The sequence below is a fragment of the Thamnophis sirtalis genome, unplaced genomic scaffold (assembly GCF_051295495.1).
Source record: "Thamnophis sirtalis isolate CommonGarterSnake01/CBP01778 unplaced genomic scaffold, rThaSir2_p1.2 scaffold_7, whole genome shotgun sequence".
NCBI lineage: Eukaryota > Metazoa > Chordata > Lepidosauria > Squamata > Natricidae > Thamnophis > Thamnophis sirtalis.
In genome coordinates this window covers 96,153,551-96,170,642 of record NW_028261387.1, presented here as the reverse complement: position 1 = coordinate 96,170,642, position 17,092 = coordinate 96,153,551, and the positions used below count along the sequence as shown (strand labels likewise).

General features: G+C 52.6%; 1 protein-coding gene across 1 annotated transcript in view; it reads left to right on the top strand.

Moving 5' to 3' along the window:
* Positions 1-1,686: 1,686 nt before the first annotated feature.
* Positions 1,687-17,092, top strand: part of VSTM2L (V-set and transmembrane domain containing 2 like) — a 59,677-nt gene continuing 44,271 nt past the window's right edge. The window contains 1 exon segment of the mRNA XM_087720898.1: positions 1,687-1,967. Coding sequence (XP_087577024.1) covers positions 1,856-1,967 — 112 coding nt within the window. The 5' untranslated portion in view covers positions 1,687-1,855.

Sequence of the window (17,092 nt, the reverse complement as noted above, 5' to 3'; positions counted from 1 at the left end):
CTCCTTGTGTAGGTGTGGGTCACCCATGGCTTAGTGCATAACAGGGCATGCAGAGCCACGCTGAACCACACAGGAGAAAACAAACTCCTAAAACCCCATAACATCCTGATAGTTCATAACATAACATCCTGAGATGTGCCCTACCAATGACGCCCAGGATTTGACCATATATAGACAGAACTCCCCTGAGCAGTAGATTAGAAATTGTACTTTGACAGGCTGTCTTAAATCACATGCTGATTGCTCCTCCTGCCTTTGTCCTATCTCAATAAAAGGGGCTCCCAGACCCCCAATCTGGGTCGCTCCATCCCGAGAAAGCTCGTGTCTGTGTCTTTTCTCCACATTGGCCTCATGGGCGAACCACGGGAACATCGCACCCTGACATTTTGGGGTGCAGAGACAGCTGATTGACAGCAACCCCAGCACTCGGACTGCCCTTCTCCAGGTGGAGCTCCACGTCAAGCTATCTGGGCCACTATCCAGTTACTACTACCAATTCTACATTCGTAGCCCAATTTATGCCAGGCCAAAATTCTGCCTGAGCCAGATGGATGACCTCTCTCCACCCTCTCCGCCAGGTTTTCTCGGGGGGTGGGGGGGCGGCAGTGCAAGGTCCCAGGGTCTTCCACCAACCCCGGCAGGGTGAGAGAGAGAGAGAGATCATCCATCTGGCTTGGGCAGAATTTTGGCCTGGCATAAATTGGGCTACGAATATCAGCTGCTGGAGAAAAACGTGGAGGCACATTTTGCCAGTAGCAACTCTCTTAGCTGCAGGGAAGGTTCCCCTCCACCCGTGGGCCATTCCCACGCCACGTGGACGCTCCTTTCCTACCAAGCTCCCTCCGGACGATCTTGGCTTAGACCTTGAGGGGCTTCAGGAGAAGTCAAACCGGGCGTGGGGGGTGGGGGACGGGGGTGCTCGGCTCGGCCTGTCCCGCGGTCCTAAGAGAGCTGCTGGGTTCAGTCACGCGTCGGGCAGCCGCCGTGGGAACGCAGCCGGCCCGATACGGGCGGGCGGGCGTTGGGAACGAGCGAGCGGGCTTCCGGTCGCTGTCCGCGGTCGAGGTGCTGAACTGGCCAGTCCGTCCCGGGTGGCAAGGGCGACCGCGGAGGCGCTTCGCTTAACGGCTGCCCGGGCGCAGTCGGGGGTGGCGCGCAACTCAGCCAGGCTCGTGCCCGGGGCGCGCGCCCAGCAAAGGACCCCCAGACTCAAAGCGGCGCCCGCGGGCGCCAGCAAAACAGCGGCCAGGGAAGCTGGGCTCTTGCCAACCCCCCCCAACCCCCATCCCGCGGGAGGGACTGAGCCGGTCTCCACGCGGAGAAAAAGGAGGGCAGCCCCCCCCTCCCCTAGCTGGAAAGGGGGAGAGACGGATTCAGCCACCTCTCTCCGCAGGCTGGGAAACCCCACTCGCGCCCTCCTTTAAAAAGGGAGGAGGGGGAGGCGCTGCCCGCCTGCTCGATCCAAGGCTTCCCCCCCCCTCCGCCCTTGGAAGGCAGGCAGCCCCCTCCCCAGCCCCCCCTCCCTAGCCCTCGCCCGCCCTCCGGGGCTTTGAAAAGGTCCCTTCGGAGAAACTTTAGCGATCAATCAAGCTCTCTTCCGAATCCCTCCGCCGGCGCGCAAGAGAGCGGGGGCGCGCGCGCGTGGGAGAGAGAGGGAGAGAGCGAGAGAGTGACAGCAGCCGCGGCACGACGGCGCCCTCCGCCGTAGGGAAGAGTCCCGCAGTCTCGGGCTGGCGAGCGGAGGCGCAGGCGGCAGCGGCGGCGGCGGCGGCGGAGCGGGCTGGGGACGCGGGCGGCAGCTGCTCGGCTCGGCGCCCCCCCCCGGATGTGAGAGGCAGCCAGGCAGGGGAGCAGGATGGGGGGCGCCTTCGGCCTGACCCTGGCGCTCTGCCACTCGCTGGGGCTTTACCTGCAGCTCGGCGCCGCTTCGAGACCCCCGCAGTGGGAGAACCAGATTTCGGGCAACGGTGAGTGGGGAGCGGGGGGGGGTGGCTGTGGAAGAAAGGGGTGGGTCTCCCGTCTCCCCCCCCCCCCCAGGGTCGTTCGGCCGGCCGGCTGCCACGCGGGGCCCGGCTCCCCATTCCCAGGGGTACCCCCCCCCGTGCCTGGGCTCCTTGCCAGGGGCCCTCCCAGCCCTGGGGGGTGGCTGGGCGACCGTGATCGGCGTGGCCCGGGTGGGCTCAGCTGTCGGCGGCTCCCCGCGGGCGGGCGGGCGGGAGCGCCCGGGTGCCGCGGGAGACGGCTTGGCCTGGCGCGCGCCCGGTGCCTCATCGAGGGGTCGCGCCCCGTCGGCTAAGGCAGGCCGCCCGTCCGCTCAGTTGGCATCTCGGGTCCCGCCTGCGGCGGAGAAGGAGGCTCCGTCGTGCTGCCCGGGAGGGAGCGGGCCATGTTACCGGGAGGGAGGGGGCGGGGGAGAGAGAAGCGTCCCCCCCCTCTCTCGCTTTGTCTTCGGGAGCGGCCGGGGGCTGCTGGGGTCACTTGCAAGGCGCCCCCCCCCAGGCGGAGTTTGCGGGGGGGTGGGGGAGGACACACCAGGAACGAAGCAGGTGCTGATGGGGGGGGCGGCAAGCGCCCCTCGCCCCTCTGCACTGCCTCGGGGGATCAGCAGCCCAGGCTCCGCTTTTTGCGGGGGGGGGGGCGCTGGGTGTCCCCGCCCGATTTTTCGGCAGTCCTCTCCAACTCCCTCCCTCCCTCCCTCCCCTCCCCGGGCTTCTGAACAGCTCTTCCCTTCTTTGTGTGAGAATATTAAAGGGGGGGGGTCTTTCCCATTTCCCCGGCCCCGCAGGCAAGGCAATTCCTTGAATGCCCCGTTTCAGGACCGGGAGCCCTTTTGCCCACCGCCGATCGTCCTCGGCTTCTTTAGAGCAGGTGGCATGGTTCGGAAGGGGTCGGGACCGGTGGGCTTTGCCGACAAAGAGCTCTTGGCGAGGGTCGGTGGGGAGAGCCGCTCTTCAGATCTGCTTCCAAGAAACGGGGGTGGGACTTTGCTTCTGTGCGAGAGAATGTGGGGGGATCATTTGTGCCTGGCGTTTCTTCCGAGGCGTCTCTGGGACAGAGCGGCTGGCGGGAAGGGGAAACGGACGAGAAGGGGACGAGGCTGGGCTGAAACGGGGGAGCATAAGCGGCGGGCCGTGTGCTGGGGCGCCCCCCCCTTTCCTCCCCATCCCTTGGGGGCTTCCTCCGGTCTTCGCCCCCTTGCACGAGAGCCTCCTGGCAGGGAAGGAAGCCGGATTAGCAACCGGTGGGTCGCTTAGCCCCCCCCCACCCTCTTCCCCCCCGAGACTCCAGAAGCTTCCGAGGCCGGGAGAGCGAGGGGGCAGAGCGCCCGACCTCCGCCTCTGTACACTCGCGTTTCTCTCCGGCGGCGGCGGCGTGGCAGCTCCGGCGGGGAAGACGCTCGCATCTTTCTCTTCCCCTGCAGGCCGCGGCGGCCTCCTGGATGCGCCAACTTTTCGGGGGATCCTCCGGGACCCTCGCAGGCTTCCCGTCCTCGGAGGAGGTCGACCTGGAGACCCGCTTTCTCGGGGGCTGTTTAGAGAGGAGGGGAATTGGGCTCGGACAGGGGGCACCGAGGAGCGCCGAGACCTTGCGATGCCTTCCTCTCCCGGCGCTCCTGCAGCCTCCGGCTCAATCGCAGTGGCCCCCTTGATCCGCGAGGCCACGCAGGGTGTGGAGCGCCTGGGCTGTTTATCCGGAGCTTTCGGCGTGTTTGCTTTATTTACTCGCTTCCTAGGAAGGGAAAGGCCGATGTGATGAAAGAGGCCCCGGTGGGCGTTGAAATGACGGGGGCTTGGTGGTCCTTTGGCTGGAGGGAGGAGGGTGCGAGGAAAGGAGAATCTCGGAGGAGGGATGGAACCTGGCTGTGGTTCTAAGTGATGGCTGCCTTTGGCCATCTATCATCTTAACCCTAACTCTAGCCCTGATGAAGTCACCTCGTTTGGTAACGAGATGTCTCTAAGAAAACCACCAAACTCTCAAAGCACCAAAGAGTGCATCACCTTCATCCTCCTCCTCCTCCTCCTCCTCCTCCTCCTCCTCCTCCTCCTCCTCCTCCTCCTCCTCCTCCTCCTTCCCTCTGCAAACTTCAGTTCCTCCCACCACTGATGATGTTGCCTAGTTAGGTCATGAAATGTCTGCAAGAAAACAGCCAAGCTCAGAGAGCACCAAGGAGACTCCCCAGTTCAACCCTGAGCTGCAGATATTCAACCCTTCTTCTCCTTCTGCTTTCCTTCCTGCTCCTCCTGCTCCTCTCTACAAACCCCCCACCCTTCCAGCACTGATGATGTTCCCTAGTTGGCTCATGAAACATCTGCAAGAAAACCACCCAGCTCAGAGAGCACCAAGGACCCCACAGCCTGCCTGCCTGCCTTCCTTCCTTCCTTCCTTCCTTCCTTCCTTCCTTCCTTCCTTCCTTCCTTCCTTCCTTCCTTCCCTCCCTCCCTCCCTCCCTCCCTCCTTCCTTCCTTCCTTGACGATGTTCCCTAGTTGGGCCATGAAACATCTGCAAGAAAACCACCAAGCTCAGAGAGCACCAAGGACCCCACAGTCTTCCTTCCTTCCTTCCTTCCTTCCTTCCTTCCTTCCTTCCTTCCTTCCTTCCTTCCCTCCCTCCCTCCCTCCCTCCCTCCTTCCTTCCTTCCTTGACGATGTTCCCTAGTTGGGCCATGAAACATCTGCAAGAAAACCACCAAGCTCAGAGAGCACCAAGGACCCCACAGCCTGCCTTCCTTCCTTCCTTCCTTCCTTCCTTCCTTCCTTCCTTCCTTCCTTCCCTCCCTCCCTCCCTCCCTCCCTCCTTCCTTCCTTCCTTGACGATGTTCCCTAGTTGGGCCATGAAACATCTGCAAGAAAACCACCAAGCTCAGAGAGCACCAAGGACCCCACAGCCTGCCTTCCTTCCTTCCTTCCTTCCTTCCTTCCTTCCTTCCTTCCTTCCTTCCCTCCCTCCCTCCCTCCCTCCCTCCTTCCTTCCTTGACGATGTTCCCTAGTTGGGCCATGAAACATCTGCAAGAAAACCACCCAGCTCAGAGAGCACCAAACACCCCACGTTTCAACCCCTGAGCTGCAGATATCCTCTTCTCTCCGTATCGACAATCTCGGTTGGTGGAGAGGGAAGGTCTCTGCCAGAGGCTGAAGCAATCTGGCTTCTTCTAACCATGCCTCAGCTTGGGGGGGAGAAGAGCCCCAGATATTCTGGGGAAGGAAACATTAAATCCTGGGTGGATTCACTGGGCAGTTCTGTTCACACAGGATGCTGTTCCCAAACAAACAAACCCTTTTTCTGACAGGGGGAGCCAGTCTCGATCTCTCAGCCTGCAGAAAGGAGGGAGGCAGGTTGGACTGTCGACGACGACGTTAGCAGGCGAAATTCGCTTGTGTGGACTCAATTTTTTGGGGCCCAGCAGGGTCAGGGACAATGCAGCAGGGCAAGGAATCCCTGCTCGGAACTGTCAGGGCCTGAGTTCAAGAGATGCCAAGGAGAAAGTGCCAAGGGCGGGCAGGGAAAGAGGCAAAAGGGCTGAGGGAAAACAGCCTTAAAAAAAGGGAACAGGTCCATCTCAGGAGCCAAGCTGCATTCTAAGATAGGAAGGAGGCACCTCTTCCAAGGCTGGAGAGGTTGACCAAGAAACACTTCAGGGGTGTCAGCGAACAAATTATGTCAACCCCCCCCCCTTCAACAGTTTATTGATATATTTTCAATTAACATAGATTTGTGAACAGCTTATTTCTGGGTCAATTTGCTTACATAATACTCTATAATATGAATATATATATATATATATATATATATATATATATATATATATATATATGTATATGTATATGTATATGTATATGTATATGTATATGTATATGTATATGTATATGTATATGTATATGTATATGTATATGTATATGTATATGTATATGTATATGTATATGTATATGTATATGTATATGTATATGTATATGTATATGTATATGTATATGTATATGTATATGTACAGGGCGGGGCATAACCTTTTCCTAGGGGGTCACAGCAACACTTGTAATAACAACACAAATAATTCATACACCATTCGAAAGCCCATCAAAAACTGAGTTTATTGACACGATTTAATAGTCAGTATGACCACCATTAGCCCTTCGAACAGCATTCAAACGAGGTGGATAAGAACACAACAAATCTTCAAACAGTTCCGTTCGATTTTCCAGATTTTTCAACACAGTTTCCAAATTCATTCTCAAAGTTTCAACCGAATATCGATTTTGACCTTGCTCCTGAATCATCAGAGCTTCCACTTCATCCTTAATCCTTAATTATGGCCCCAATGTTCTCTGCCGGATTGAGATCTGGCGAATTTCCCGGCCAGACGTCATTGCCCCAAAATTCGACATTGTTTTCCTTTAACAATTGCTGAGTCGCATTTGCATTTCCGAATCGAATTTTCCAGCCATTCTTAAAGCAAATTTAACATTTAATAGCTCATTCAATTCAGTTTTTTATGGGCTTTAAAATGAGGTGTCGCGGAAGTTGTAAACTGCTGTCGATCTTGCTGTGACCCCCTAGGAAAAGGTTATGCCCCACCCTGTATATGTATATGTATATGTATATGTATATGTATATGTATATGTATATGTATATGTATATGTATATGTATGTATATATATATATATATATATATATATATATATATATATATATATATATATATATATATATATATATATATATATATATATATATATATATATATATATATATATATTCACATAATATTTTTATTTCCATTTCATTCTATACAATCACATGTTTACTGTGCATAACCGGAGCATGTAACATTGAGTAATAAACACAGCCCTCACTTATATAGAAAATGCCCCCTACAATACAAACCCAATATACCACCTTGGCCCACCATACACCCTCTTTCATCCCCCTCCAACTTTCATTCTTCCTTCTTACATACCCCTCTACTACCTACTTCCCCTAATATGATAATATATTAAACATAAGGCACACACGATAGTATTTTTTTCCAATTTCGATTTCTCAATTCTGTCTATTCCTAAATGCCTTTCTGAAGGGAGGGGGATATATCAGGGCCGTTTGTCTCTGCAGTGGCTTCTTGTTTCTGGAGTCGCCTCTGCTGCAGGCTGGTTCTTTGTTCGGCCCTCGGAAGGGAGGGCACGGAAAGGCCAGGCATTGGGGGGGGGGGATGACACTCATGATGGTTTAACTCTCGTGGGTGTGAAATGCGTCGTGATTTGCAAAGCCCCTCGTTTCCAGCAACGGTGACACTGGATGGGGGCTTATTTGTAAGGAGGGTCTTTTTGGGGGGCGGAAGGGAAGCTGGAAGTGGGGCAGTTCGTTCCCAGAACGGTTATCCCGGGATAAACCCGGATAGAAAACGAGATGCTGGGCTGAGCTGAGAGGCCATATTTCCTAACCCTCAGTGACACTTAAAAGGGCAGAAAGAAGCACAATTGTAAAGGTGACCTCCAGCCCTCCCCTGGTACACACACACACACACACACACACACACACACACACACACAAACACACACACACACACATAGACACACACACACACACACAGAAGTCTACAACCTCCTATGGCAGTGTTTCTCAACCTTGTCAACTTGAAGATGTCCGGACTTCAACTCCCAGAATTCCCCAGCCAGCATTCGCTGGCTGGGGAATTCTGGGAGTTAAAGTCCAGACATCTTCAAGTTGACAAGGTTGAAAAACACTGCCCTATGGCAATGATAGCAATAGCAATAGCAGTAGACTTATATACCGCTTCATAGGCCTTTCAGGCCTCTCTAAGCGGTTTACAGAGAGTCAGCATATTGCCCCCAACAATCTGGGTCCTCATTTTACCCACCTCGGAAGGATGGAAGGCTGAGTCAACCCTGAGCCGGTGAGATTTGAACCGCTGAACTGCTGATCTAGCAGTAGCCTGCAGTGCTGCATTTAACCACTGCGCCACCTTGGCTCATGATAACGAAGCTATGGCACACAGCACCTTCTCACCTATGCTCAGACACCTCCAACCATCCATCAGGTCTTCGGATCTCTGCCGTGCACGCGTGGGGGGGGGGTAGGTGGTGGAGCATATGCGGAAGGTGGTGCACAATGTGAGCCGTGTTGCATGCAGGGTGCACGCATGTACGGAGCAGGACACATACTCGGCCTTGCATGCAATTGCCTTTGGGGGGCTCGGTGCCATTCTCTGTCCTGCGGGGTGAAGCCTTGAAATCGAGGCACCTCAGTTATGGGTGGTTTTGCAAGGAGAGCAGAATGGGCTGCATTGCTCAGTTTCCCTACTAAGGAGAGCCACAAAATGCCCCTCCTTTGATCCCTACTCTGGAGTAGAACTAGAGTTGTGTCAGGCTTTGGAGAGCAAAGTGCTCAGGCCCCCACCTCACCCCTTAGATGCAGCCCCCCATTGTCAAGCAGCGATTCCAAGATATCTCCCTTTGGCTCTCCCTTGAAGTGGGGAGGCTGGAGACCCCCACCAGGGCAATGAGAGTGGAGGAAGGGGGTGCTGCGACCTATGGCGGCATTGGGGTGGGGGTGGAGCAGCTGCTCTCTCTTCTTTCCCCAGGGAGAGGCCCTCCCCCACACAAGGGAGGATCCCGTAGTTTTGCAAGCCTCCAAGACGCTGCAAGGTTCTCTCTGAAGAAAGGACCAGCACCAGCCTTTAGACTTATATGCCGCTTTTCACAGGGCTTCCCAGCCCTCTCGGAGCGCTTTACGGAGTCAGCCTCTGCCCCCCCACCAACAAGACGGGTGATCCAGGCGGTTGGCATGACGCAGTTCCAGCGGCTTCACAAAGGGAACGCTGGAGGATATCTATTTCATATCTATTTCTATCACCTACAATTTCTGTCATCTACAATGTTGGATCGGCATTGTGGTTCTGCTCCGAGAGCGCCAGTTGGGGGACAGGCCGGCACCTTCTGCAACACCCTGCTGGCCAAAAAGGGCTGGGGGGGGGCATGCATGGCTCCCCCATGCCCCATTTTCAGGCTGGATGGCCTCCCGCAGCCCTTTGCCAGCCAAAATGGGGCACCCAGCCTCCCCTGGCCCCATTTTGGCTGTCAGAGGCCCTGCGGGCTGGTCCTCTGCTACTTCCAGGCTGGGCACACAGACTGGATTTAAGCACCCCACAGGCCGGATCTTAATTTGACACCCCTGATTTATATGTATCTATTTATTTATAGATTTACATGGCCATCCACTCACTTTCAGTAACTGTAGGCAGAAACAGAAAATCTATCTATCTATCTATCTATCTATCTATCTATCTATCCTCTATCTACTATCTATCTATCTATCTATCTATCTATCTATCTATCTATCATCTATCTATCTATCATCTATCTATCTATCATCCTATCTATCATCTATCTATCTATCATCTATCTATCTATCTACCTACCTACCTACCTACCTACCTACCTACCTTACCTACCTATCTATCTATCTATCTATCTATCTATCTATCTATCTATCTATCTAATCTCTATGTTATTCATAGGAGGGGAGAAGGAGAAGGAGGAGGAGGGCCCTGCCTGCTGCTCTTGCGCCTTGAAGGAGAAGGAAAAAGAAAAGGAGGAGAAGTGGAGAAGAAGAAGGAGATAGAGGAAGAGGAGGAGGGAAGGGAGATGGAGATGGGAAGGAGGAAAAGGAGGAGAGAGGAGGAGAGGAGGAGAGGAGGAGGAAGAAGAGGAGGAAGGAGGAGGAGAAGAAGAAGATGGAAGAGGAAGGAAAAGAGGAGAGGAGAAGGAGGAGGAGGTGAGGAAGAGGGAAGGGAGATGGAGATGGAGGAGGAGGAAAAGGAGGAGAAGGAGGAGGGGAGGAAGAGGGAGATGGAGATGGAGAAGGAGGGGAGGAGAAGCAGAAACAGAGACTCTGGATGGCTAAAATAAATCTCTCTCTCTATTACTGCATACATGTATACAATCTCTATCTATGGATCCGTATCTCCCCTGTGTACCGTCCATCTGCCTGACCCTCCCTCTGTCCATCATCCATCCATTTGGAAAGAAGTCAGACGAAGGAAAGGGGCAGCAGCTGAAATGAAACCCTGGGATGGAAGTTCAGGGATTTCGCCTCTTCTCTGCCCCAGAAAAACCTTCTTGGCGTTTTCATTGCCAGAAAGCAAATGAGCAGGGAAATTTCCAACCCAAAGGAAAAGGCCCATTTTTAATGGGATTTTAAATAGGGGAAAAAAAAACAATCTCTTTTCTCCCACTCTGAGATCTCTTCCATTTAAGATGTCAATCACCCAGTCAATAACTTCAGCTGCTCTCTCTCCCCTCCCTCCAGCCCCCCCCCCCTGAAAAGCCCTGCGCACTTGACTTCCAAAGAGGCAGCCGGCTGAAGGGTTATGTAAAACAGCCTCCCTCCTTTATTAAATCCCGCAAAGAATATCCGAGGTTGCATCTTCAGACTGTCGAGGCAGGATCTTGGTGGGCAAAGGTGGCGAGGGAGCCAGAGACCCCTCCCCTCTTCTTCGGAGGTCCTCTAGGCCTCCAGATCGCTGGACTTGGGTGCGAATCACGCCTCAACCAACAGCCCAATTCCAGCAGGTGGGTTTTACTGTGTGAAATACCACTTCTCCTCCTCCTCCTCTGTCTCCCATCTTCTTTCCTTCTCCTTCTCCTGTCCCTTCTTCTCCTTCACCTGTCTCCCATCTTCCTTCCTTCTCCTTCTACATAACTCTTCTCCTCCTCCTTTTCCTCCCCTCCTCTTCTTCCTCCTCTTCCTCCCCCTTCCCCCTCTTTCCCCTTCCACTTTTCCCTCCAAGTGAAGATCTTCAACCATCTTTTCTCACGCCGCAGGCTTCTTGTAAAGGCCAGCCTGGCCCCGACCTCCCTGGTTGCTCCTCAGAGAGACTCTTCCTGTCCAAGGAGGCTCTGATTAGAGAATTCGGACGAAGGCCCCCCCCCCAAAAGAAGGGACCTGGTTGATCAGCCGCCTCAGTTGGATTTTTCATGGATGCTCCTCCTGTTAATCCTACATTAGCCGATGAAAGAAACAAAGTATGTCAAGTCTAGTGAAGAGAAGGACCAGGGATGGCATGATAGCATCTTCCAATATTTGAGGGGCTGCCACAAAGAAGAGGGGGGGTGTCTGCCTATTCTCCAAAGCCCCTGAAGGCAGGACAAGGATCAGCAGATGGAAACTAATCAAGGAGAGAAGCAACTTAGAACTGAGGAGAAATTTCCTGACAGTGGGAAGAATTAACCAGTGGAACAGAAGTTGCCTCCAGAAGTTGTGAATGCTCCAACACTGGAAGTCTTTAAGAAGAGACTGGACAGCCATTTGTCTGAAATAGTTTAGGGTTTCCTGCCTGAGCAGGGGGGTGGACTAGAAGACCTCCAAGGTCCCTTCCAACTCAGTTCTATTCAATTTGCTGGCACCTAATTGGACTCTTCTTGGCGAGGGTGGGGTGGGGCGTGGGAGAAGGGGGCGTGGGAAGTGAACCATATCCTTTGGGTGGGAATCCAGATCCAGCTTCACTTCTTCGGTAACTCCTTGGCTTTAGCACAGTCTATCGTTGGCCAACCGTGATGGACCTCAGCGCCTCTCTTCTCTAACTGACCAAGCAGGGACGGCTGTCACGGGATGAAGGAACGGAGCCAATTCCTTTCACCGTTCGGCATCTATATTGGCAGGGGGACGGAGTGGAGTCCCACAGCAGTTTTTCTTCATTCCAACCCATCGCTTGGCGTGTGGACCTAAAGGATGCGAATAGGGCCACGGACATAATAATGTCCTCCATTCAGTTGTGTCCGACCCTTGGTGCTTCTCTGGGCCAGGTGGTCTGGGCATGGCTAGCCTAGTGAAGATGTTTGATGTTTAATGAATTTATAGGCCTCCCAATCCCCGAGGACTCCAGGCGGCTTACAACAATACATTTAAAAAAAGAAAAGTTAAAAACACAGAAACATAGGTTAAAAAAGCCACAACATCCACCCAGTCTAATCGGGGCTGGAACTCAATCATGAGTTCAACAGCCCGGGGCCTGCCGGAATAGCCAGGTCTTAATAGCCTTTCGGAAGCCCATGAGAATGGGTAGGGTCCGGATCTCTGGGGGTAGTTCATTCCATAGGGTTGGAGCGGCTACAGAGAAGGCCCTCCCCCGGGGTGCTGCCAGCCGACGTTGTCTGGTTGACGGCACCTGGAGAAGGCCCTCCCTGTGCCATCTTATCGGTCGTTGGGAAATATGTGGCAGGAGACGGTCTCGCAGATATCCGGGTCCTAGGCCAGCAGTCTTTGAGGGGCTGCCCCAGAGAGGAGGGGGTCCAGCTATTCTCCAAACACCCGAAGGCCAGAGAAGGATCAATGGATGGAAACTGACCAAGGAGAGATTCAACCTGGAAATAAGGAGGAATTTCCTAACAGTGAGAACCATCAACCCATGGAAGTTGCCTTCGGAAGTTGTGGGAGCTTCATCCCTGGAGGCTTTTGAAGAAGAGACTGGACTGCCATTGGTCAGGAATGGTGTAGGGTCTCCTGCTTCAGCAGTGGGTTGGACTAGATGACCTCCAAGGTCCCTTCCAATTCTGATCACTTGTATCTGGAAGTCTCTCCACATCCTCCAATCTTGGACAATTTCTTCGAGTCCTTCTCTGCTCCGGCCGGTCTCAGCTTTGATGGTGTCCAACCTCCGTGTCCCTTGGTGTCCTGGATTCCTTTGGCCCCCAAACTCTTCCCGACATCAATGCTTCTCCCAGGGAATTTCCCTGCACAGACACGATCAAAGTATGCGAGACGCAGTTCGTGGTTTTGCCTTCCAGGAACAGATTCGGTCTTATGCACTGCAGAGTCTTGGTGTGTTTTTACAAACGGTGCATCCAATGAAGTCCTGCATCCCACCTCAAACCCCCCCCCAAAACCCCCGGTTGGATGTCTTTCCTCCAGCATTCCGCTTTGGGCTACAACCGCAAGGCCTCTGTGTGAGTGTGTGTGTGTGTGTGCACGCGTTGTATTTTCTGTGTGTGTGTGTGGAGATGCTTCTCCATCTAAAGAGCTGCTAACGGTTTCCGCAACATCTCAGCATTTGTGCGCACAGGAGGACTGGAGTGTGTGTCTGCGTGTTGCAAGACAAGACCGGGAGAATTTGGGGAGGGGGATTCCTCCCCCCCTTTCTCTCCCTATTCCTGCTTTCGCTGGGAACAGCTTGCCTTCCTCTTCCAGAGCAGCCAGGAGTAATTATGGCTTCCCTCGGTGGAGGAGATCTATTCTTAGCCTTTCAAAGGCACATCGGAGCTGCCAACTTCTCGCCTTCCCAAAGACGCCTCTGCTTTCTTCCCACAGCCAGGGAGGGAGGCGGGTTCAAATGGTGCACCTTAGCCCAGAAAAGGAGCCCCTTTTACAAAACGGCCTGTTACACACACACACACACACACACGCGTCCTCCCTACCCTGTTTTTATGTCCCAGCACAGGAGGCTGTGTGTTCAGTTTGGGAGGGGGGCAGAATAACAGAGTTGGAAGGCACCTGGGAGGCCGCAACCCCCTTATTGGCAGCATCGATCATGCCGTTTGCTGTATTTTTAAACAGACGAACGTATTCCTATTTTTAAGAGACTGCAGCATTTTAGATTTATAAATCCAGGTGGGATTGTGATGGTTCATGGTGGGCACTTCTAAAGCTGGGCCATCTCTCCCTCCCTCCCTCCTTCCCTCCCTCTCTTTCTCTCTTCTCTTTTCTCTGCCTCTCTCTCTTTCTCTCTTTTTTCCTGCTTCTTTCTTTCTTTCTCTGCCCCCTCTTTCTCTGCCCCCCTCTCTTTCTCTTTCTCTGCTCCCTCGCTCTCTTTTCTCTTTCTTTCTCTTTCTTTGCCTCTCTCTCTTTCTGTTTGTTTTTTGTTTTTTATTGTTTTATTGCAAATTTATATGCCGCCCTTTTCCCTGAGGGACTCAGGGCGGCTTACAACAATAAAGGGAAGGGGGTGCAAGAAAAACTTAAAAAGAAAAAGAAAAAAATCGTGATTAAGGAAATTGGTCATAAAAACACAACATTCACTCAACATTCGGGCGGGGTGAGAGTAATCCTTTCTCTCTTTCTTTCTCTGCCCCCTTTTTCTCTCCCTCCCTCTCTTTCTCTTTCTCTGCTCCCTCTCTCTCTTTTCTCTTTTTTTCTCTTTCCTTTGCCTCTCTCTCTTTCTCTCTTTTTTTCTCTTGCCCCCTTTTTCTCTCCCTCCCTCTCTCTTCTCTCTCTCTTTCTTGCTTCCCTCTTCCCTTTTCTCTTTTTTCTCTTCTTTCCTCTCTCTCTTTCTCTCTTTCTTTCTCTGCCCCCTTTTTCTCTCCCTCCCTCCTTCCCTCCCTCTCTTTCTGTTCTTCTCTTTTCTCTGCCTCTCTCTCTTTCTCTCTCTTTTCCTGCTTCTTTCTTTCTTTCTCTGCCCCCTCTTTCTCTCCCTCTTTCTCTGCTCCCTTGCTCTTTCTCTCTTTCTTTCTCTGCCCCCTCTTTCTTTCTGTCCCTCCCTCCTTCCCTCCCTCTCTTTCTGTCTTCTCTTTTCTCTGCCTCTCTTTCTTTCTTTTTTCCTGCTTCTTTCTTTCTTTCTCTGCCCCCTCTTTCTCTCCCTCCCTTCCTCTCTCTCTTTCTCTGCTCCCTCTCTCTCTTTTCTCTTTCTCTTTCCTTTGCCTCTCTCTCTCTCTTCTCTGTGCGTGCGCGCACCCGTGTGCATGATATTACTTATTTATTTATCATGTGATGAAGACATGACAAAGCGAAGTAAGCATTTGCACACACACTTCACATCATCACATGCAAAGCATCTCATGGGATTCGGCACTGGCCTCCTAACTGGGTGTCTAGCTCAGCTCCGGGCAAGGAGGGACACTCTTGCGCAATGGCTTGGATAGTTTTCATATCGGCACCCAATCACAACAAGGGGGATCTTTCCGCCCCCACCGATTACAGGGCAGAGCCCCCCCCCCCTTTCAGGATCCGCCTAATTCTGTTCCAGTTTGGTCCAGATGGAGCGAGGCAGGTCAGAGCCAGGTAGGTTGGCAGAGGGAGGGATCCCTAATGGTCAGACCACAGGGAGGGGCTTCGGGCCCTTCCTCTCTCCAGGCCTCCTCGGGGTTAAATGGGGGAGGTGTTGAGGGAACGGCTGTTTTCCATGCTGGCTGATGAGCCTTCGGCCTTGTGATGGGCTGGACGTTGTCCTGGTGAAGAGGTGGGGGGGGGGTCTTGTAGTTCAGCATCCTGGACCAGAGCTGGCATATAGCTGTCTTCTAATGGGGGGCAGTGTGGGCATTGCTAAGTATGGGTAACCAGGGCACAGAGGTGGGGTACATTAGGCTAGAGTTATACACATTGTGGTGATAGATATCCATAATAGATAAGTAGATGATTAGATAGATAGATAGATAGATAGATAGATAGATAGATAGATAGACAGACAGACAGACAGACAGACAGACAGACAGACAGACAGACAGAAAGAAAGAAAGAAAGAAAGAAAGAAAGAAAGAAAGAAAGAAAGAAAGAAAGAAAGACAAAGATGGTAGGTAGGTAGGTAGATAGATAGACAGACTGACAAATAGGTAGGTAGGTAGGTAGATAGATAGATAGATAGATAGATAGATAGATAGATAGATAGATAGATAGATAGACAGACAGACAGACAGACAGACAGACAGACAGATGATAGACAGACAGACAGACAAAGATGGTAGGTAGGTAGGTGGATAGATAGATAGATAGATAGATAGATAGATAGATAGATAGATAGATAGATAGACAGACAGACAGACAGACAGACAGACAGACAGAAAGAAAGAAAGAAAGAAAGAAAGAAAGAAAGAAAGAAAGAAAGACAAAGATGGTAGGTAGGTAGGTAGGTAGATAGATAGACAGACTGACAAATAGGTAGGTAGGTAGGTAGGTAGGTAGGTAGGTAGATAGATAGATAGATAGATAGATAGATAGATAGATAGATAGATAGATAGACAGACAGACAGACAGACAGACAGACAGACAGATGATAGACAGACAGACAGACAAAGATGGTAGGTAGGTAGGTGGATAGATAGATATAGAAGATAGATAGATAGATAGATAGATAGATAGATAGATAGATAGATAGATAGATAGATAGATAGATAGATAGATAGATAGACAGACAGACAGACAGACAGACTGACTGACTGACAGACAGACAGATTGACAGACAGAGAGACAGACAGAGAGACAGACAGACTGACAGACAGATTGACAGACAGACAGACAGACAGACAGACAGACTGATAGACAGACATATTGACAGAGAGACAGACAGAGTGACAGACATACTGACAGACTGACCAGATAGATAATGTCGATAGACAGGTACTGATGAGTTGGAGAGGGGAGAGAGAGGGGGAATGGATGGATGGATGGATGGATGAGAGATTTATGGTCCCCTCCTCTGCAGCAGGGCAGAGAAAGCCAGGCCCTACTCGGAGGGGTCTAGAGAGCCAGGGAGGTCTGGCTTGGGGTGCCGGGGGGGGGGGCACTAGAGGAGGAGGGGGAGATGAACCACAGGGACTAAAACACGGGGGGGGGGGTCGCGGAGTTTCCTGTCCTTCCGTTGTGCCACTGCATCCTCTGCTTCCCCCCATTCCTGCCCTGAGATTCTGTAGCTGCTCAGAGGGGCATAAAATCCCTGTAATACTTGGATGCGTCTCTCAGGTGAGTCCCGGCAACGGGATGGCCAAGTCCTGTGGTTTTCCTGGGGCTGAGAGAGACCGAAGACCTCGAGAGCCCCAGCCGGCTTGGTGACTAAGACGGGACTAAGTCCCACCGTTGTCTCTGGGTCGCCCGCCGGGTGCCTGTCTGCAGGCCCTCCCCAACTGCCCCTCCGGTCGCCTCTCCCTCTGCAATGGCTTTGGAGGGCAGCTGAAGGGAGACTGATGGGCGACGGATGGAGAGCCTGCATGGAGACTCAGTGGAAGGGCTCTGCCCTCCAGACGCTGCGGGGCTCCATCGCTGGAGGTTATTCAGAAGAAGCTGGAGAGGCATTTAGACAGGATGGTATGTAAGGGCTTCATGCCTAGAGGGGTTGGACTAGAAGATCTCCAAGGTCCCCTCCAGCCCTTCTCTCCATT